The sequence below is a fragment of the Micromys minutus genome, assembly GCF_963924665.1.
Source record: "Micromys minutus genome assembly, chromosome: 2".
NCBI classification, from domain to species: domain Eukaryota; kingdom Metazoa; phylum Chordata; class Mammalia; order Rodentia; family Muridae; genus Micromys; species Micromys minutus.
The window spans coordinates 36,713,504-36,737,540 of record NC_137971.1 but is presented as its reverse complement, the minus strand read 5'-3'; the positions used below and the strand labels follow the sequence as shown (position 1 = coordinate 36,737,540).

Below are 24,037 nucleotides of genomic sequence, written 5' to 3'. Positions count from 1 at the left end.
TATTTAAGATGCTTGTCATAAACTAGAGTCAAGCATCCTTGTAAAGCCACTTGATAGAATATTTTATGGAAAACTCTTAGCACTTGCTCAAGCTTGGCTTTTATGATCCGCAGTATGGAGCGGGTGGGCACAAGGGTGAGATTAACTTGAAGTTTGGGTAATGTAAGAATATAAGACAGCTGCCTAGCCCAAAGATGGAGCATAAGCCATCTCTGTTTTCTGCACTTTTGATGACAGTCTGACTTCTAAGCACAGACTAAAATGAACTTTAGGTGTTCTATTTCTATCCAAACAGTGGGCATTCAAGACATGATATGTTCTTGGGAAATACATTAAGTGGATGGGAATACTTTTTTAAGCAAGAATCAGTACCTTTGGGGGGAAAATTGCAGGGGTTGCTATGACTATTATATATGTTATCCTATAAAACAAGAATGATGTCAGGACTAGGTACTTGGGGTTCAGATTCATTCCCAGACCAACCTGCTGCATGAAACGATTATAAAAAATGTTACTAAAGAGCAAAGGAACAAACACACTGAGGGTGGAAGAGCGCCATTGGTTATCTGTTCGTTGATTTATTTGTTGTCGGTTCTACTGTAGTACATTTCATTCTGACTTCTGATCCCTGTCGCTCACACCTTACACTACTACATCTTCAGTTGCTCTCTGGTCTGTGCTTATCAGGCAGACTGTCATCAAACTGCAGGTATGCAGAAAAGGGAGAGAACTTGCGCTGTCTTTATGCTATACAGGTGCCTTCTATTCTTACAATTTCCAAAATTCAACTTATTCTCACTCATGCCCACCGGCACCAGATGACTACATCTTACCATTGACAGGTGACAAGGTTTGGCCTTCTTTTGAGACATAAGAGGACCCCCCCCAATGCTGTGTCCTGATGGAAATCACACAAGTGCATAAGGAGCCAGAAGTGCCATTGCAATGTCATCTTTATTAGCCCACAGAGGAGGTGTAATTATTCTGCTAAGTCTTCATTTACTATTTGAGAGCAACGAATTAAACCTCACTAATCTACCTCACCGGATGGTACTTACCAAACCAAAGAGGCTTCAATTATCAGCAGCTTAATAAATGCACTAATCTGCAGTTAATGAAATCCTTTGCAAGATCACATTGAAACAATGCTTAAGTTGTAATCAGCTGCCTAGTACCCCGGCCTGCTGAGGCTGAGCCCCAGAATATTCTGTGTAATCAAATTCCATGTTACTTAAATCTAATGAAATTCCTAATAGTTTTTTTTTTAAAGAAGGAGGAGGGTCAAATTAATTCATACAGAGTTTATTTAATCCAAAAGAAATTAACATTTTGGTATAAATCAAGGAAGAATGTAATTAAAACTGCTAAAATTCAGCCACCTATAATTACCAAAACAAAGCTGGAAAGAACTTGTCAGCTCACAAGCCAGCATGTCTGTACTAACACGTCCTTATGTGACACTCAAGTTCTGGTGGTCACAGACTTGATCAGTTTTAACCACAGTAGCTGCTGATGTAACAAAATGGAGACCATACTCTCTGTTTGCAAAGGGGCACCTGGACACTAGAAGGGTTGTCACCAGTCAAAGATGAGAGCTCAGGTAGCACAGGGACCTTTTCGTGGACTGAAAGTGAGACAGAATTGTGATGGCAGTGTCACTAATTGAATGGCACTGGGGTGTCATGCATTCTCTTGGGTTATCTGTATTCACATCTGATACAAAAGCAAAGCTCACAGCAGTGGTGCTGAAGGGCTTCGTCAGGCAGGTCTGATGTGATAACAAATCTGGACAGAGAGCCTTGGGATGCCTACATCTAAGACCATGGAGGATGAGTCCAGACACTCAGCTGAGCTTCAAGATTTCAAGATTGGACCCTCAAACTTGCCGAGTAAATGAACCACGTAAACCTATTCACACCATGAGACAGCCATGAGACATGTGAATAGCAACTAGTATCTACTCAGCTGGGATTCTGCTGACATAGTCTTTTTAACATAGAATATACACAAATTTCTATCTGGGAAAGGCAAAGCTAACAGAGGTGAGCAAATATTTACCTGTTTGTTTCCTTTGTGAAACAAAGCAATTTTTAATATACCATTCTGAAGAAAGGGTTGGCAGCCAGATTTAAAGGCCATCTTTAAAAATATACCTAAGAGATTAAAAAAATCTGCTCTCCTCTAATGTATTAACTATATTAAACTTTATACTTTCAAAATTGATCTTAAGATTGTCCGCACCAGTCAGTTTTAACCATAGGTTAAAATTGAAAATGGGGATCAGGTTATGACACAGCTGGTAAATTGTTTGCCATACAAGCATGAAGGCCTGATCTCAATCTACAGCACCCGCACTAAGGAGCTAGGTAAAGCTTTCATATGCTTGAAATCCAAGTTCTGAGAATGCAAACACACGAGAATGTTTTGGGTTCACTGGTCAGCCCACTTAAGAATATCTGCAAGTTCAAAAATAAAATGGAGGATGACAAACATCTACCAACCTCTGACCTCATCTGCACATAAATGCGCATGTACCACTACACTCTACACATCTATTGCATATGCCTACACACACACACACACACACACACACACACACACACACAGTGGGAACAAATGGAAAATACAATGTCATTCAAACTGTGAGGAACCCTAACCAATAAGCTTATTAAGTAGTTGGGTTGGAAGAAGAACACCAATGGTCATTAAGAAAAAAATTCTAACCCTCCACAAATAGCATCTGGTAATCTAGAGCCTTCTGAAAATTATTTTCTTCTTAGGCCATGAAATATTTATTTGAAGATATTATATAATGATTGCATGGATCCATTCTTCTTTTAATTTTTTAAAAGTTTTTGTTTTATTTTAGTTAGGTAAGTATGTGGGGGTATAGGAATGTGAGTGTAAGGAACCATTGTTCTTCAGGTGAATTAACCAACTGATAATGCCAATTGGAACAGTGGAATGTGTTTGTGAGTGTGAGTGTGTGTGTGTGTGTGTGTGTGTGTGTGTGTGTGTGTGTGTGTGTGATCTTTTTCAGTGTTTTCCAGCATGTTACATATTTTGTAGAATTGGAAAACACAAAACTTGTTAAATGTCTGTCAAATACCAACAGAAAATAAATCATTAGTGTGTGCACACAGTAAGCACACACATGTGATTCATAGTGATGGCTTCACAACACAGTGGCAATGCTTTAAGACTGACAGTTACATTTGTTCTGGTATTTAAAGGCCTGACAGGTCTATTTGTACAGAATGTGTTAGAAAAATATAAAAACAAATTGGTCCATTAATGAGCATCTTACAGAATACTCCTTCCATGGTTGAATGATTTATTTTGTAGATATCGGTAATGTTATTCATCATTTAAAAAAATGGTTATTGGGTTTTCACCATGTGCCAAGCACTTAAAATCAGGAAAGAGAATTACGAGGTAAATAGACAACATGGCATACTGGGCAACATCCTGTTTAAGCAGGATGATTATCACAGATTTGATGCTTTGCTAGGCATGTGCACAGGTGTGCGTGCACGTGTGTGTGTGTGTGTGTGTGTGTGTGTGTGTGCACGCACACACACACACACACACACACACACACACACATACACACAGAAAGCCAAAAGATAGGTAGCTATGGTCCTGTGCCTAGCATGATGGTAAGAGTTCGTGAACAACACTGCTCAGAACAATGCTAATGTGCAGGGCAAAGGAGAAAGAAAGCACTCGGAAGCAAAGGCCTTCCATTATAGACTTAGGAGAAAGAAGGAAGAAGAAAAAAACGTAAAGATGTATCTAAAATTACAGAGGACTAGAACAAGTAATTATTAAAGTTATGTTTCTTTAATTATGTGATTAACAAAGAACATACTTTTTCAATGAAACACAGAAGAAACAATTTAAAGTGTGAATCTACCTTGTTCTCCCAGGGCCATTCATGGACCAGGCTAGCTCAAATGCACCTTCCAAACAACAGACTCCCTGGTCAGAGGGACCCACATAGCCACCTGTGTCTCTGATGGTGCTGTATGTCCCTGTAGTCCACTTTCTGGCTGAATGGCATTGAACCTCTTATGTCTGCTGCCTCAGAGCCCATACCTGCAAAGTGAATGTAACATCCACCCTTGTTTTACAGGATTGTGAGAAGGTTCAAGGTAGTAACATGTGACAATAATTAGACCATTGACTGGCCTATTTCAAGAACAATGAAATTGTTCATTCCTGCCGCTGGCATTAAATGGGTCTTTACCTGGTTTTTCTCCAGAACACATTTTTTCCAACTTTAATGAGAAATGGTCATCTGAGAATTCCATTAGCTCAGTTCTGTTTAGTAAGTCCGAGAGGCGTGAGCATCACATTGATAACAATCATCAGTCCTGCTGATGCGGCTGCAGTCAGACCAGTCACTGCACACAGATTCATGTCTACTGGTCCATGGTCAGATAGCACCTGTGAATGATCAAAGCACAAAGGTTGAAAATAAACATGTTGAAACATCGGAAGCAATTTTACAATGCCCAAAGCCAAGTGCAGTATTGTGATGCAATATTCTATAAAACTATTAGTTTATCATGAATTGAGGAATTTTTTAAAAATTCTAGTCCAGACATTATTTGTTTCCTGAAATTTTTCATGTTAAATTTAAATATGTTTGGATGATATTCTTTCCCTCCCTCATGACCTTCCAGATTTTCTCCTCCTCCCTATACACCAGACTCTAAGTTCTTTCTCAAAAACCAACCAAACAAACAATAAAACCTTAATGCAATGAAAAAACAATACAGAAACATACCTCTAAGAAGCAACAACAACAAAACATGGCAACTGTAACCAAATAAAAGGACATAAAACTCCATGGAGTCCCTTATATTCTGGCCAATTACTTCTGCAGATGCCTGTCCTCGAGTGGTTACCCTGTGTCACTCCGCTGGAGAAAACTGATCATCTGTCCCTTAGTAGGTATAAATGACAGTACTGAGAACGTTTTAAACTATCTTTCACCACAGAATACTTGAAACATTGATCAGAACACATGAATTTTAAAAGATGGATACCTCTCTGACCTCTGTGAATGTCAGACATACACATGGCTTATATATGCATATAGGCAAACCATCCATACACATAAGAGAAAATAACAAATCAAAAAATACAGTTTTAAAAGATAGAGTGAGTCCAGCAAGGACAACCCAGTTTCTAATTCTCCAGGCACTGACTCACAGCCGTGTACACGTATTAAATATGCAATTAGACCATCTCAGCTGAGCTTATGTTTATAATTTCCTTTTTAATTTCTTAAATTTGTATACACACACTCACATACACACTAATAGGTTTCATTGTTGCATTTTCAAAACTTTATTTGTGGGGAGGAGTTTCCTTTCTCCCTCCCAACCTCTCTTACCTTCCATTTCCTTTTCCACACTCCCGCACACTCTCTCTGCTTCCATGTGCTTTATATCTATCCCTCCCCATCCTCAGCAGCTCTCTTTCCCTTTCATGGGCTCCTCTCTAATTTCATACTCTGAAAACAGACTCACCCCTACTTACATATCGACATTTCAACATCATAAGCTAGGGTCTGCATGTGAGCCTTGGTCTGTATTTGTTGTACTATCTTCTAAGGTTCTTTATGCACACATTTTATTTGAATTCATATTCATTTCTTTGTACATGTAATGTAAAATATATTTAGAGAAGATAGATGATAGATAGATAGATAGATAGATAGATAGATAGATAGATAGATAGATAGATAGAAAGGAATCTATCCAGGATCCAAAGTTTTCCAAAGAGGTGTTATATGAGAAAACAAAGAAACACAATGGATAAGATTCAGACCTCTGAGGTCTAGGGAGGGTAGTAACAGTGTTTTGGAGGTAGGCTTGATAACCTTCAACAACAGGAGAACTGTTGCATTAGCACTTCTCCAGAGGCTTTATTTTCTTCCCAACAACTAAGCAACTTGACAGAGAGTGATAACTAGCAGACAGAGATAAGCTTACATTGAATGAATTTAATCTAAATGTTTTCCATTTCCCGAAGGATGATCCCGATACTTCATAGACCTTGCTGGGCCTGTGTGTGTGTGTGCTGTTTCCAATGATACAAATGGGGTGACCTTCCAGTTCAATTACCATAACTGGTGGGTTTTCAGGGAGGAAAACCTGCAAATCTTAGAAAGGTTCGGCCTATTGTGGCTAGAACAGAAATGTTGGGTTTTGCTTTGTATTTGGTAAGAAAAGAGGGTAAGGGAACACCATGTTCCAGTCTTAGAAAGTCTCTCAAAGGCAAAATTTTTAAAATGCCAGTTATTATTTAATCATAACAACGTCTTAGTAACATTCGAATTCTCACTGAAACAGAATTACAGTTTTACATATGTGTTGGAGAGCTCAGCCGGGGACATTTTTCAGAATGGCTGGAGCCTGGTGAGAATTCTTTTGGGGATTATTTATTAATTCAAATCTTCTTATGTACTTTGTGCTGAATAGACCCAAAACCTTGCACTCTGCAATGTTTTTGTTGCTTAGTTATGAAAAGAATAACAATTGATGAATGTGTAAAGATTTTGAAAATCTCTGCTTTTCAAAACAACCTCTTTGCATACATTAATGAGGTACTAAAAACAAAGCCATGGGTCGCTGTGCCCCAGAATCTTCAGCCTAAGACCTGCAGCTGACCTTGAAGGTCTCTAAGAGCATACAACTTTTCTCCAAGGTCAGGCACCTGGTTATGAACAAGTCATGGCCAGGACTCATATCTCAAAACTTCATAACAATGCCTGTACCGGACTCTGCCTTAGTACATTCAATGGGCACAGAAACTTGAGATTTCAGAAATAAAATCCTACGACCAAATTACACTCCACTTTTAAATTAAAACTTTCACTTTAAAATTGGATCCAGAATACTTAAAGGTAATTTATTATACTCTGGTAAAATAAAATATGTAGGAGACAGACAGACAGACAGAGACAGACAGATTTTCCTGGAAGTTGGTCTTGCTAAGACAAGTCTCCACAGATGGGCTGTAGTGATCCATTCATTCTCATTCTTTGTTTTTCTCGGCATCTTCCTCCTCCAGAAGAAAAGAGCTAAACAAAATTAAAATCAGCCTCTGAACCAGATATGGCTTGTCACATAAATTCTATCCATATTTCTACCTAGTTTAAAATGCTCTCATTTTATGCCTCAGCACAATGGGGAGGAATCAGAGGGATAGGGAGGGGGAAATTCCTAACAGCATCAGAATGTCGAAAATGAGCTATGATAAAGAACTGAGCACTTGAAAGATGGCTTTGCGCTGCTCTGTCCCTGCCTTTGATGCCAAGGCACAGCCTCTCTGAATGCAGAGCACCTCCCCCATCACAGGTGTGTGCTGACATTATTACAGTGAGGCTGCTTCCTAGCACTGATCCATCATCCCCTGAGGCAGATGCCAAGCTCCAATCTCCTAAGACTTTTTGATCGTAACCTCATCTTTCATTTTCTCTTTCTTGGGGGTAAAGTTTATATTCTGTTCCCTTTTAGTATGGGATCCAGTTTCACAGGCAGCAGTACTGTCAGGTTTTGGGTCACCAGAGGCAGGGCATTGCTAAAAGTATGCCTGTGTGAGCTTTTAAGTAAGTTTCCATACCTGAGTTTATGTATGGAAACGGGTAATGTATTGAAGCCTGTGGATAATCCTTGATAGTTACAGGATAATTTTGAAGTAGAAACCAACACCTCCATTTCAACTTTTTCATCAGGGTCTTCTAGGGATGATGAAATAAATGTATGTTTTAACAAACTCAGAGTGATCCTAATGCTATTAATCCACAACACCAAAGCAAAAGGCGTCATTTAGGATCCCTAAAATCAATGACAGAATTAAGAATGCAAAGCCCTCAGTAGCAACAGAAGCTTGGCACCATCACTGGTATATAATATTGGCATGATGCTTAACTTGTGTAAACCCCAGTCTTCCTTTATAGAAGAAACTATTGTAATGTCTCTTTTATAAACTTACTTCAAAGGTTAAATGAAATGCTATATTAAAAAATATTCTCTGTGTAATAGAGTACTGTGGAATGCAATGTTTTATGGCTACATAATGAATAATTGCTTCACAATGAAGTAATTTCCAATGTTACATAGAAATATATTGAAAATATATTTCCAAGAAGACTATGCAAAATGGCCATTCTACATGCAAATTCTGAGCATATTTAAATGTAATTTTTTGCAACATGACCTGTTGATAAAAGATGAGTTCCATTTATTAATGTAAAATGTGACTTACTGAGTATTTTCAGATAAGTAGATAAAACACATCTTTTTGTTGTATGTTAAAAAATATATCATGTAAATTTAGGTGCTACGAAGTAAGTTATATTTCAAATACTTTCAGTCCATACATATTATTCTCCAAAGTTAATTCTAGAAATGAGGGTGTAGCAATCCTCCAGAAACAAAGAAAAAGTAAGATAGGGAAGAAAAAAATTCTTCTTGGAGAGGTCCAAGCTTTAAGTGAGTCATAGTAGACCCGGAAGGACATAGAAAGAAGAGACAGAGCAAGTGGGTGAGAGTACCTACTGAACTGGAAATAAGTCATTAGAATAGTACATGAGCCTGATGCTGATTAGAGTGGGAGCAAAGTATGGGTGTAGAACAAGGTCATGGTTGTTCTCGATTGCAGTGACTAGCCAAGCCTCTCAAAGAACAAAGTGTTTTATGCAGATTTAAGAATACAAAAGCATCCACTCAGTACCAAAAGAATAATCCAACCACCTGCGAGAAATAACAACATGCCCAATGGCTGGAAGTGTGGAATCTCTTGGTTGATCAGGAGCACTGTGAATTGATGTTAAGGTGATATAGGATTAGATAGTGAAGAGGTAGACAGGGGAAGAGACTAAAGGAGCAGAAGAAGAGGCAGGAGGTCGAGATTGACAGAGAAGAAGATGGGGGCAGATGTGTATGTTTCTCTTGATGAGGTTGTCATGATTATTTCTAAGGGTTTCTATGGGTCTAATTTATCTCATTTAGATGGGCAGTTTGTATCTTTGTCTATTGATTGTAAGATTATTGTGTAGAGGGTTTGTGGATTGAGAATTTAGCATATAGACCTGTTTGATAAGTTAGTGGTTGTGGAGTCATGTTTGTACCAGGTGGTGGGGGAAAGAAACATACCAGGCCAGTTGTATCCACCCAGGACAGAAGCAACAGGAGCAGTGGAGTGAACTGTGCCTGAGTTCTTAGCCTGGAGCTGGCAAGTTAGAGATCCCCACGGTACTATAGTGCCCATGGGAGGCAGTATTAGCACTGGATATAAGACTGAGCCACTTTTTATTATTTACTACAACAGGATACTATCAATATCATGTTTGACCTGAGCAGAAAAAGTGTTATGGCTTGCAAAGAAGTTAAGAGATGTGGTTAAAATAGACTCAGATCCTGAAGCTTTCTAATACTGAGCTGATATTGATTGAGCACAAATGATACATAAAGGAATAGGGAATTGTATGATCAATTGCTGTGAAGGGACCTTCTGGTGGCATTGTGACTCAGAAGCACTGGCCTTGCCATGTCCTCTGGCAATGGTTATAGTCAATGGCAACTCACATTTATTTTCATGCACTGGAATAAAAACAAGTAATTTAAGGTTATCTGGGCATTTAAGGGGAGCAGTTAGTGTTTCCTAGCTGGCAGTCACTTTTATGATGACATCATGACATTTGTCTCCACATGGTTTTTGTTTTATGTAGTCCTGAGGATTGAGTCTAGTGTTTTATTCATTCTATACAAGGACTAGGTCAGTGAGTTTTGTCTACAGCACTCTTTTCACTTTATATTTGGAGATGGTCCCCCTTAGTCATCAAGGTTATCCATGAACTTACACTGTTACTCAGGCACACCTTGAACTTAAGATATCCTTGCCTCAGCCTCCTGAGCAAGTTGAATTATAGGCCAGCACCACAGAGCTTGTATAAATATTACTGATGGATTTTTTTTCACTTCTAAAGAGAAAAATAAGTGAATCCCCAGATGATGATATTTTTAGATATTGGGTCTATATATCCCTTCCTTGTTCACTACTACATTGTCATGAACCCAGCATAAATGCCTATCTCGTTAGTCCTCAAGTCTCCATTTTGGAGCTACAAGTCTACCTGATGCCAACTATTTCTAAGGGCAAATTTTATTCATCCAGAAATGGATTGGTTTCTGTGTGCCTCCCCGTGCCACAGTTCCAAGTGGCAGTAGCAGACTGACATTACTGCCCTTGGGGACTTGCTTTCTAGTAGGAATCACACAAAAAGACAGAGGGTCACAACTTGATAGAATGAGATTTTATTCCTTTGACTAGGATAGTCAGAGGTTCTGGGAAGTGAGATATCTATAGAGGAAAAAGAAAGACAGGAAAGGTGACTAAAAAGAAGTTATATGCCATGCTAGGAGAAGAGCAGAGACAAGTGAGGGCTGGTGCCACAAGCCTAGAGATCTACCACCATCTCTCCTGACACCTCATTGCACAGTCCTAGGGCTTACTTTCTGTGCCAAAGGTTGACCAGTAGATATTATTTGTAGCCTTCGACCCTTTTCATTAAACTAAAGAACTCTTGGCCATGGTCATGTTTGTGATCCCATGATAGCCAAGTAGTTGAGTATTAAGGCAGGGACTTACTGTTCTTTAATATTCTTAAGTACATAATGGCTGGCCTCTTGCTGAAAATGTGTGTTAACTTCTAATCTATGTCATGCCCTACCAAATATAAGCATCAAACAGATTTTTTGCAGGTACTTATAGCAGTGCAATATTAATTTTACACATTAAAATCTAGTTTCTCCTGACAGAAAATCTACTATTGCTTTTTAAAGAATTGTGGGCCAACAAACCTTTTTAGTGTCATCTTCTCAAATGCAATGTTTCATTTGCGACAAATCTGGAGAATAAGTCATTCTTCTGGGGTGTGAAAGCGGAAGTGAGGAATAATTATAGTTATGGTTGTGCAAGTGGTCTGCCATTTTTAGAGTTCAAGTTGTCTTCAAAACGTCACCTGAAGCAGCCTGGTAATAGACCCTTCTGGGAGCTGCATCTTCCGTGATGATACTCTAGGTGTGAAAAGATCTTTATGTAAAGTAGCTCTAAGATATAAGTCTCTTTGGAGCTAATTACCTTCCTCAATCAAAGGGTCTTCCCTATCTCCTGAGAAAGCTCCAGCACTCTTGGCTTCACCTGCAACTTTCTGTTTCAGCTTCCACAAAAGGCCCAGGGCTCTATAGAGTTATTTCCATCTCTGGTGTAAATTTCATGTAAGGCAACTCATGCCTTATGTTCTATTAAATATTTCTCTTTTAAGAAGAAGAAGAAGAAGAAGAAGAAGAAGAAGAAGAAGAAGAAGAAGAAGAAGAGGGGGAGGAGGAGGAGGAGGAGGAGGAGGAGGAGGAGGAGGAGGAGGAGGAGGAGCAAGAAAAACCAAAGAAATGAAACGGGACTAAAAAGAATAAAAATACTTACATAGAAAAGTGATAAAAGACTCTATTTCTTTAAATTGAACTCATGATTTATTGTAATAAGATTTGGGAATACACTGACAAAGAATGTTGAAAGAGGTGAATTGTGTCTTTCTACATCAGAAAGATCACTAAAAACAAGTTGATTTAGTCTCAGAGCTGAATACTGCCACACTGTCATCTCTGTCTCTCAAAGTATTTGTCTGCCCACTTATCTCTTCTGCTCTTTTCCCTTCCACTTCCTTCTTTCTTCATCTCATTGTTCTTTTCTCTCTCTGTGTTTCACCGAACTCTCACACCATTCATTAAAGCAACAACAAAAATACACAACAAAAACAAAACCCCTTTCTTTTCCAGATTCTCCCTTGGAATTTTCATGTGCTTCTTTCTAGATATGCTCTTCTGAGCACCTTCCATATGCCCTCCTGTGAGCACAAGACAGAACTTGATAGCTGAAAAGCAAATACACACATGCTTTCCTGACTCCAGATGTATACCATGACAACAAGGGGAAGCTGAAAAGCAAATGGAATAAAATGAAAACTAGCATAGCTATTCCTTTTGAAAATTTGCCTTTTTCTTCTTTCTATTTTTTTTCTGTAGCTTGCTTTGTTTTTATGTTGTTGTTTTGTTTTTGAACATAGCACCATGAAAATGTATGCTTCTCCCGGAAACCTTTCTGTAATTGTCAAATGGCATAAACCATCATTTATTTAGTCTTGCATCAGTGGATTTGGTTTCCAGTTCTGTGGTCTAAACAATGCTGTAGAGACTATCTCTGATAATTCAATTAGAAAGAATAGTTAAAGTGCATTAAGGTTGTAGCCAATTCCATTGACAAATAAAGAGAATTTGTCCCTTTTACAAGAGACAGTCTATGAGGGGGATTCAGAGAAAGACCAGAGAACATATACATGTACATACCACTGTGCCTCTGTGGTGGTCTCAGATGTCAATCCCTCTTTTCTACCCTGTTTGATACAAGGTCTGCTGCATATATCTCAGACTAACTGACCAAGGAGTGTCTGAGGATTGTCCTTACCTCTATTTCATGTTTTGCCATAGGAACGCTGGGTTACTAGATGAACACTAAGGTGTCCAGCTTTAGAGGGGTTCTGGGGACTCAAGCACTTTGCCCACTGAACCATCTCCCTAGCCTTCTTGTGTTTCATGCTAAACTTGGTGGGATTTTTTCACTTAAATCTACCATGTTTCGACTGTTGAAAATCACCAGATTTTCTCGTTTGTCTGGGAAACTGTGGTTGAGTGAAGAACGAGCTAATTCAGAAATCAGTCCTGCAAAGCACACAGACACTAAAGATGGCTGGCTGGTTCAGGAGCTAATCCAATAAGTCACTTTGTAGTCATTGTCATTTTTACTATACACACAGCACATACCATTCATTCTGACACAAAACAATGGGAGAATGAAAATCAAAGCCCAGGCACCCTCACTGAACATTTACTGCTGAAGGGCACCACCTCCCAGTTGACTGTCACCCTTGGAAAGAAATACACTCCCAGTCATTGACTGCTTAAGAGTCTGTTTGCCTTATTACAATTTGAACTCGTTTCTCCCCTAGTGTATTTGCTCTCTCTCCCTCTCCCTCTCCCTTTCCCCCTCTCTCTGATCTTTGAAAGCACGCTCTCTACATGACTACATGCCAGCATGTTTCTAAGTGAAGATACATGGCTGACTCAGCACTGGTTCTACACACTCAGAGTTCCACCTACATACACAGCCTTGGATTTTCCAAGCTCCTCAATTTTTCGTACAGAAACAGTGAATGCGGGTCTCTTGTGCATTTGGCCTGGACAAGGGAAAGAAAGGCTGTGGAGGAGAAGTATGATCAGACAAGTTTGGTTAACATCTAGTTGTGGAAGCTCCTTGGCCAACCCCAGCTGCATTCTGTTTAGGCTCATGTTCGGGGACCAAAGGGTTCATTTAAAATACTGAGGTTTTTAGCAGTTTCTCTTTAAAGAAATACTATCGTTCCATTCTGTGCAGTGGGGGAACAATGCCTCTTGTGTGTCCTAACTACTGGGAGCATTAATACACTGTTTCTTTAGAGAGAGATTTGCTTTCCAAAGCTGAACTTGCAGAACTCGGAGCACCTTATCACACTCTTGCAAGCTTCTTTTTCTTTCCTTTTTTTTTTTTTTTTTTTTTTTTCTTTTTTCTTTTTTTCTGAAAGTGAAAAAAGAAAAGATGGGGGTTGGGTAGGGAGCAGTTAGGACTTGTGCTAGTTAAACCTGATCTCTCCAGGGATTTGTTTTTCTCTTGGCTTCAGATTAGGTGTTCAAATCAAGCAGTGTGTGAAGACCGTGAGGGAATGTTCATGGGACTCTTAGTGAGGCTAATCCTGGAGCACCAGGACATTCCAAGGGGCCAATCTGCCCAAGTTCATTGCTTACTTGAAATGTCTCTGGGGGAAGAGCCTGGCAAGTGACTTTTTTTTTCCAGTGGGCGGTCATCCGAGCATTATTAATGGGATGGCCAGCCCCAGTCACAGCAAAATGAAAGCAACCGAAGCAGTGCAGGGGGACTGCCTTACTACCAGCCAGAGACAGAGTGCAGGTAAATGATTCCGATTAACTTTCTCTTCTTTGACTTGTCCTTATGGGATGTGGGGACGATGTAGAGAAAGACTAAAGGAACACATCAAAGGGGGCAGAGAGAAAACAGACGGGAAAATGAACATATATGTTGGTATTTTGTTCTAATGAAGACTGGCTGGCCTCTTGAAACTCTGATGGATGGCGAGCTGTACTCAAAAGCTGTTCCTCACAATTTGTTCAGAGAAAGTTCAGATGCTTTCTTTTAAATCTTGGGATTACCTGTCTGGGTTACTGAGCTGCTAAATTTGTATTGCAACTCTTCCATCCCTCCTGGAGAGAGGCTGGAGTCTGCAGCAGTAGGGAGGTTAAGGGAAAACAGAGGAGTTGCTGGTAGTTTAATGTCAACAGCAGGGTCCGGGTAAAACAAAGTTTAAGTGAAATGACTTCATGTTTCTTTTGTATAAGGCTATATTTACAGGGTTGCTTTGCTTTCTTTCATCTTAATGCTTTATTGATTACATGTTTAATTTTCAAAAGTAGCTCTTGCTTTTCTTCTTTATGGTAACCATTAAACCTTGTTCAAAATGCAGATGCCCTTGTTTCTGTTTTGAAAATGATGTCCTTTAATTATTAACCTTTGAAAACTTTTCCCTATGACGTGTCACACATGGCTGATAGTGCGAAAAGACAAGAACGAATCAGCCCCTGACAAAGTCGGTATGGCTGCCTGACAATTCTACCTCCAGAAAAGACTGTCCAGAAGTGACTTATTGAGGGCCGATAGAACCCACCTTTCCTAAGACATGTGACATAGTTAAAAAGCAAAGCTATGAGGGCAAACTCTCCACTGAAGTTTTGCATTAGAAGAGAATTAAAAGGTCAGCAGGAAATGCATGTCAGATTTATTTCATGCTTTCTAACAATGAGAATAATCCTTCTGTGCTAACTTAGTTGGGTGTTGGAGCAAAGTCTAAAGCTTCATGCAGCAAAGTATGCAGTTCAAAGCCCTTAAACAAAAGAAAAAAGGAAATTCATTTAGGCAACAAGTTGAATCATGATTGGATGTCAAAATATGCCCTTTCCAAAAAAATAATAATTTTTATAATTGACTGTCTGTCCGCACTAATAACCTAAATAAAAGCACAATAAAGCCAATCCTACAATAGAGCAGAGTCAATTATGCATATTTTGAAGAATTCCTGGGTGGTCTGTTATGCACACATTCTTTCTATGATGAATTATACTTGTCTCATAAATACAAAGTGTCAAAGTTTATTATGAATGATGGGAAGATCTTTTTGCCTCACCTCTCTTTTCCTCCCAATTATGCCTTGCCAAGAGAACTGATTAATCTGCTAAAACTAAGGAACATAAGTATATTCTCATCCATTCATTCACGAGGAGGCTGATTTTCTTCTTTGAGAATATAATTAAGTCACTAGACTCCACACAAGTCAAATCACCTTCCACCAAAAGACTAACAAACAGATAATCCATATGGAAAAATTTTTCTACACACCATCTCACTGAAGGTTGCAGGAACCCCCAAATTGGAACTAATAATAACAATGTACTTGAGGAGTCTGATTCATTCTGGCACTCCACACACACTTTGCATATTCTCAAGTTTAAAGTTCTGTTGTGATTCCATTTCTTTGTTGAAGCAGAATCAAGAACATTGACCACTTCTCTAAGGTCTTTATACACTGGGGTCTTTCTAAAGTAGTTTCCCATCCATTACCCCAAGGGGAGAGGAAGAACAGTCAGTAGAGAGTGTGTAAGGGCTAGACTGGAGAGGAAGAAGGAGAAGGAATGAGTCTGGGGTTTCCTGCATGCCACCAGGAGTCCAGTGTAGTCCAAACACAGACATAGTCCCAGACATCTCAGCAGAAGGCCCTGCACATATAAAGGACATTCAGAACCAGGACTGTCTCCCCTGGCAGAGCAGTGTATCCATGGAATAAGAGGAACAATCCTAGAGCAAAGATACTCAAAAGCAAATTGTGGCTTTGGCACTCGCTGTTTTCTCCCTGGCTCCATTTCTTCATTGATAAAACAGAGGTAGTAGTGATCCCTGCCCATCAGTGCTCTTTTGTGGATCCTAGCACACGATGGAGACTTAACAAATGTTCACCATTGTGAGTCCTGGCTGAGCTTCTACTTGGTACTAGATATGTAAGATGAACTCTTTGTTCTGATTTTCATGAAGCCTTCCATAGTCGCTTAGGATCTATATGCTTTATATAAGATTCAGAGAAGATAAGAAACTCTTCTTTATATCTCATTAGTGGTCAGTCCAGGGCTCTATAATGCAAACCTAGGGGTGGCTATTGCTACAATTATTTTATTGAACCCTCATATGAACTTCCATATGAATTTATAGTATCAGAATTGGCCCAGAAGTCTGCATGATAGTACATGCCTTACTCTTGGTACTTCGAAGGCCCAGGAAGAATAGTGACTACTGCAAGTTCAAGGTCAACTAGATTTCAGAATGATTACTAGACCTTGACTAGCCAGAGTTATAGAGTGAGAATTTGTCTCAACAAGCAAACAAGCCAAAATTGGTCTCTTCTTGAAGTCATTCATGATACTTCCCAAATAACAACCCAATGTGTCTAGCATTATCATTGTACCCAGTCTACAGATAAAACTGAGGATAAAAGAATTCCTAACTGCTCTCATCTACCAAAGTCCTACTCAAGCTCCTTTCTCGGCTGTAGGCTTTGCCTCCCACACATGCTGCTTTCCCAACTCTGTTCTGAAAGATGAATCAGCACTTACTAAAGCAGGCAGATGCTTCCCCCCAGAAGATTCTTTTGAAGGCCAGCCAGGACGGGATACAAAAGCACATTCTTTCTTTGTGGTTCCCCAAGGTGTAGGGAGAGTGGGTTTCGAATGTCCAGTGAGGAACGTCTTACCTCTTTCTGCCAAGCGATAACATCAACAAAAGTATTCAGTGTTTCAGCATGGGCTAGGTATGAATAGTTTAATTTACAGCCTTTCCATAAAGATAAAGACTGGTTATCTTTGCTGCTGAGCTGATTTCTGTTGCAGAGATGGAGCCAGTCATTTTTTTTTCCCACTGATTGGAGAGGTAAACTCTTTGAGAATAGATTTTTTTCATGTCTGGCTGCAAACAAAGTTATGAATGCCTTCTGTGTGCATGAGTGTGCAGGGCTTCATCTGAACCTGGAGATCACTGAAGTAGTGTGAGTTCTTTTAAATAAAGACAATGGAGGGAAAACAAAATTTCCGTGACCCAATTGTGACCATCCCTATAACAGAATGATCTCTTGACAGCCCTCAACCACCCTCCATGTGGCCATATTTATAATATTCATTATATTAGTATTAAAAAACTAATTTTCTGCATGTCACATGTAGAAATAGATCTCCATTGTATAAGATCAAAGGAATGAGTGTACACCAGAATGCAAAAGGCTCAGGCAGCATTTTATGTCCAGGGAATAAGGACTAATTACATCCTGCAAGGAGGAGCTGGTAACAGATCCCACCCGTGAAGTGAGACAGTACCATGAAATAAATAGCTAAGGTTTGCCCCAGTAACTTCCATCTTGAATAAGTTGGGAAAAGAATTGTCTGAGAAGCTTAGTGGGTTTAGTGCAGACTTCTCTGCTATTCCAAATGCTTTTGAAGAAGGAAATCCAGGGTCTACAGTGTTTTGGTACTTTGACATAATGTTTTTTGTCTATAAATGTATGGGGCTTTATTCATAGTTATGGTGGGGTAATATGATCTACAGCCCATTGCTTATATATGCAGGATAAACACTACTTGGAGGATGAGGGAGATTCTTCAGTTTGATGGAACACCCCTTGTCCATCTTGGACCACATCTTGACGGCAGGGTTTCTGAGTGAATGGTCTCAACAATGCCTTTTCTAAGAAGGCATATTGTTTGCATGTAGGAAAGATATGAGGGGGAAATGTGCCCATTCCCTTTCCAGGTGTTACCTGGGAACAGTGGGCTCTGCTTACATCTGTCCTCCTTGCATTCCCACTTTCTCTTATAGCTCGCTGTTGTTCTGTATCACAGACTTGGATTTCCAGGACCTTAGTGATGTAGGTGTTTGAGTCATGCACTCCCTCCACCATCTTGCTTTCCTTCTGTAAGGAAAATCTAACGGAAGCCTCAACCATGGAAACCTGATACCGAGCTAATGCGTTACCTCTGGCTTTTGAATCTTGTTTTCATGTAAGGTTATACATGTCATGATCTGGTCCTTCAATTCCATTTTCTCTATGAATAGCTCTGTGTTTCTGTTCTATCACAATGACCATGTATACAGTCCCATTATTAATATTTTCCCAACCTTTCTATTTCTTTTATTCTCGATGTTATACTGTTGACCAATCAACAGGTTGGCTGGTTAGATGATCTGTATTGGAGAATCCATTTATGATATACTAGTGTATTGTATGATTACATGATATTGCTGCCTCACCAAAAATACTTAAAATTTATGTTTATCTTCTCTCTCTCTCCCTCCCTCCCTCCCTCCCTCCCCCCCTTTCAGGCTCAGAAATCCTGGATTGAAAGAGCGTTTTATAAAAGAGAATGTGTTCACATTATACCCAGCACAAAAGACCCCCATAGGTAATTCTGCTATCTTTAATGTATTAAAAATGTAAAGTAATAATTATGGGGATACAATTAAGATTATACTATAGACTGCAATGAAAACATTGTCAGATTAAATATATTTTTGAAGCAAATATATTGCACTAATTAATACACCTCAGCTACCTTCAATATTCATCTGCGAAGTGTCTGTATATAGAGTTACAGATCCATCATCATAGAAATGACTGCTGTATATGACAGTATTTTATGTTTTTGTTACAAATACTAATTTTTTCATCTAAATATTTTGTCAGAATATTTCATTTGCACCAACATGCCCTGCTAAAGTAAAAAGACAGTATTAAATGAAAGAGTGTCTTAACTAGCGTTTAGATTTTCAGAGTCCTCTGCACATTTTGGGAGCAGGGGGTGGTATTGTAGCTACCTTCCAGAAAATCAGTGGTATATAAAGCAGGAAATGCCTTTTTGAATGGGCAATTTTAAAAGATGGCTTAAGATGCAAATCTTACAACTATAGACTAGACACATAACCTTGGATACATTGTAACCTTCGCCGGAATTGTTTTGTCTTCAGAGTAGCCTCAATTGTAAGTGTTTAAGGGAATGGTGGCTGTGCATATGACTATCATTACTAATAATTGTGATAATGGCTGTTATAACACATGAAGGACATTTTGATGACAGATGAAACAAATGTTGAGTTTCCATTTTTTCCCTATTTCTTCTTCCAAGAAAAACCTATAGATTTTATTCTGGGAATTGAATATTTGACAGCAGATATCATTCAGGGAGACAGGTTGGACTGTGACTCACATGTAAGTGAGAGTCCTCATTTAAATGTACATGTTAAAATTCTTTCTTATCATCCTCCATGGAAGATTTGATAGATTTGAGCAGTTAAAGGTGGAAAAAAATAGAGAACTTTTGCTTATAATTGTCCCAACCAATATGCCATGGACTGAATGGTGTGGCTGGAGAAGAACAGGAAGTTATAAATATATATAAACTGGGTGGTGGGGAAGAGCAGTGGATGGGTGCCACGGGAAACCCCCACATCCACCATTTTTCTGGTGAGACCTCATTTGCCACTTAACTGGAATGGGTCAGCATGGTCTGAGGGTTTTTATAATGAGCTGCCTTCATTGCATTCCAGCAATGGCTGATGAAAAAGGTTCACTTTAACCTCTCATGTTCTAGGTGTTGCTGTGGGCGCCTCATAGGCCAGCATGTTGGACTCACTCCCAGTATCTCTGTGCTTCAGAATGAGAAAAATGAGAGTCGCCTCTCCCGAAATGACATCCAATCTGAGAAGTGGTCTATCAGCAAACACACTCAGCTCAGCCCAACAGATGCTTTTGGGACTATTGAGTTCCAAGGAGGTGGCCATTCCAACAAAGCCATGGTAATACAAAAGAGTCACTTATTCCCACACATAGTGTCTCAGCAAACAGCTGAGAGCCTGGATTGTAAGTTTCAGGCTAGCCTGCCCTCTGTCACTTTCTGGAAGAGTGTCTATAAAGTAGAAGAAAAATACCTTTCCTTGGACTTTTAAATGATTAGCATAAGATCAAATGATTAACTGACTTTTATTCTGGTTAATATGTATCATTGTATATGACCATGTGGTTCCATATTATTTCCATATGTGTGTGCACAGACAATGACCAAATCCATCACTTCCTTATTCACCTGCCTCCTGAACCTTTATTGTCTTTTTAATTGGTTGTTTTATGTACTTACATTTCAAATGCTATCCCCTTTCCCACTTTCCTTTGCGCAAACCCCCATCCCATCTCCCCCTGTTTCTATGAGAGTACTCCCCCACCAAACCACTCCTGCCTCATCACCCTAGCATCCTCCTATGCTGGGGTGTTGAGTCTCCACAGGACCAAGGGCCTCCTCTCACATCACCATACTTCCATTCAGATCCGCTGCTCTCTGACTTGCACACAAGCGAGGAAAAGCGGTACTTGTCTTTTTTAATCTGGCATGTTTTCTATAGTTTGTTACAGTCTGCAATGTTATGTTCTGTGTCTTGTCTACTTGGCCTTTTTCTAAATCCTTTATCCTAGCATTGAAGAGAGAAAAAAAAAATGTTCCCTTTAGGTTTATGTTTGTTTTACTAGCCACATTTCCCAAATTTCCTGCCTGGTTTTGACAGAGATCTTAGAATCCATAAAAGGTGTATTTTCTCCAAGCAGCTGGGTTAGTGATAGTCTCAATAAGAAAGGAAAATAGCTTTATCGAGGAATTGGTAAACATATAGAAGTTTTGTCATGTCCAAACTATAGTTCCCATGAAATACTCTTGAGATGATTCACAGACTTTAAAAAAAAAATTATATTATGTGTTCTGAGAATCCTGGAAGTTTTATAGTTCCGGAACCTTGCTTCTTGCTTCTGAATGAATTAGATAATAGGTGTGAGGCATCCACATAACACTGAATATGTCAGTGGGTGTGAACTAATTTAGCTGGCATTATCAATATTCTCATTTCCCCAAGGCTCTAAAAAATGGAAAAGGCATTTGACTCATCCTTTAAAGGATGTTCCTTTGATCTATGACTCTATTAGTTCATATACTTTAATTTACATTTTCAGTCAATACTTGTATATAATTCTGAAAGGTCAAACTCTATAGCTTTCTTGTTGACCTTGGAATAGAAATTCCTTGGCATTTTATTCATAGCCTGGTGCTGTCACTTGATGGCTAGGTGACTGTCCAATTTAAGCCGAGTGCCTTGGTTTCCCTAAAATGGAATAGTAACTTCTACTTCAGGCAACTGTCTAAGGAATTAGCAGTGTGTTAAGAGCTTTGAATGGTGCCTGATGCTAAAATTAACAGGAGTTTTGCTCAGAGGGAAACTGTAATCAATCAAAATAGATGTATGCTCTTGAAGTCACAGGACTAGGCAAATTCTCACTGTCTGTCTTTGTTAAACCATTTAATTTACAGGAACCTCAAATGTTCTACCTAGAAAGCCAGTAAAGTTATTTTCCTGTGATGTTTGTGAGGATTGAAGATACTTGAGACATATCTAGTACTTAATATATGTATGCAAAGGATAGAACTAGGTCAGGGAAATAGCTTCCTATACTTCTTGGAAGCTTCAAGCTCCATTAGAGTATTTCCACAAGTGCATCAGCTTTCACATGTTCACTGTCTGCTCTATGAAAACCGTATGAGTAACAGTCACCATCCTGAAAGCTATCTGGAGGTTTGTGAGCTGATGTCCACACTGTGTCTGGCCCTGCAATCACTCATCCCAGCAAAGCAGAGTGGATCATATTATCTGGGGTTCTTCCAACATTAGTCCTTGTCCACATCAGTTGCTAAGCAGCCGCTGTGGGCTCGACTTTAGAATGATCATAGCCAAGAGCTCTTCTATTGTGGCCCTTTCCTCTATAGGAAAGTCTTTTCATCCCCTGAAAATTTCCAGTGAATTTGAAAGACCCCCTGAAAACCCTGAGAGAAAAACTTGATATGAGTTTATATGTATGTGCCCTTCAAAGTTTTCATCAAAATACTTCAACAATCTCTTTAGTGACTAACAGTCATGATTATAAATGAGCAACTATGTATTCATATATATATATATATATATATATATATATATATATATATATATATATATATGAAAAAAAATTAGAGCTAAAATCAAATACAGAACCTCATGCATGGTTGGTCAGCAAGTACATCCCAGAAAGGTACTTTCTGGTCCTCAAATATTAAGATCCCTGGGAAGTGGGTCCCAAGCACTACCCTCTCAGCACTGGTAAATGTTGTCTACATACTATGATGCTGACCCTGAGGTTAGAGTGTCCCCAGGTGGTCTCAGAGCAGTCATTCTAAGGGCAAACCTTTCTTTCTATCCAAACATAATTAGCCTAATGAAGACCAGTTTTTCTTTTCATTACTACTGGGTATTTATCCAGTGGAAACCCCCAGCATTCATTCAGACACAAACAAGCATCTTGTGCTTGCCCTAGAGTTACTCTGCTTCTCTTGTCTAAACAAAGAAGCAGTCCTGTCAGGCCAGAGGCCTCATTTTATGAGGCAGGGGAATGGAAGCTTGCCAACCTGAGCCTCCCTTGCTTCTCAACCTCTTGAGCAAACCAGCAGGCAGTTGGACAGAGGGCCTTGGCACCCATTGCCTTTTAAAGAAGCCAGTCTTCATGAGAGCACTGTATGGTTAATTATTCTCCAAAACTACAGTTAGAGAGGCCAACAAATGTAATGTGCCTTTGGGCCCTTGTTTCTGAAAAGAGTCCTTGAAGTGATTTTTAGCAAAGTCATCAAAACACTCTAGGGGCAAGATCGTCTTCTATTTGAAAAAAAAAATTAAAAATTTAAGGTAAGATACAAAATTAACTGTTTCCCTGAAGGCGGCCCAGGAGATAGCTCTAGCATTTTACAAATGCCAAGGTGGACTGCACACAGTGAGGCAGGCAGGCTAGAGAGCAGACTCATTACTAAAATGCCTCCAGTTACGAGAAAGTCATATCATATTTAAGTATCTACTCTACCATATGGGGGATAGCAGGAAATCACAGACCTTTAAGCATCAATGACACTTGAGGGACCATAATGAGAAAGCCTTCGAAAATTGCTGTTATCTAAGATTTACATCTGGAGTCTCATTCATTGGCCTTGGAGAGAACATGGGTATCCAAAGATCTTTGGATATATAAGTACCACAGTTATTCCACTGTGTAACCAGCCTTGGAAAAATTAGTCTCCATCCCCTCTACCTACATTATAGATGAATGAACTGATGCTATAAGAACATAAGATTTTTTACCAGCAGAAGTTCTTGAGCCCAGCCTCCTAATATCCGCTTTTCACTCTCAACTTTCTTTGTCATGTGTACCTAGAATAGATGAGTCACTGTTTTACTTAGAAGTTATTTGAGGTGATCGAAAGAAAGCTAATTATGATTGTGCTTCTACCTTTTTATAATGGTTTAATAATTTTGTAGCCAAATTTTAAATCACAAATATTTAATGAGGTTAATAAAGCTTGAAAGCGTAGAGCAGGGAGAAGCTTCTGTAAAATTACATCCTCAATTGTTAGAATCATTTGCCAAGCTCTTTTGAGAGTTTTGTGGTGGTCATAACTCAGTGTCCAAGCTTAACCAGCCCCAGGAAAACCAACACTTTACAGAGAGAAACTATGACACAGGAAGGAGCCAGTCCAAGATGATGGTGAAGAATAGCATGACTTTCTTCCTATTCCCAAATTGCATCCTACCAGATGACAAGCCCTAAACCACCCTGGACTCTCAGAAGACCAGATCACTCATAGGGACATTTCATGACTTAAAACTGCCTTAGGGCCACAGCAACATGGCTCTGTCAGCAGATATGGTGAGG

General features: G+C 39.3%; 1 protein-coding gene across 21 annotated transcripts in view; it reads left to right on the top strand.

Annotated features, from left to right (window-relative positions):
- The window catches only part of TRPM3 (transient receptor potential cation channel subfamily M member 3), a gene marked incomplete at both ends in the record, with an annotated part of 816,961 nt that overhangs the window by 532,494 nt on the left and 260,430 nt on the right, over positions 1 to 24,037 (top strand). For all 21 annotated transcript variants that reach the window (XM_080911710.1, XM_080911707.1, XM_080911721.1 and 18 more), the window contains 2 exons: positions 18,598 to 18,677; positions 19,863 to 20,067. In XM_080911710.1, the coding sequence (XP_080767836.1) occupies positions 18,598 to 18,677; positions 19,863 to 20,067 (285 nt within the window). The remainder of the gene's footprint in view (positions 1 to 18,597; positions 18,678 to 19,862; positions 20,068 to 24,037) is intronic.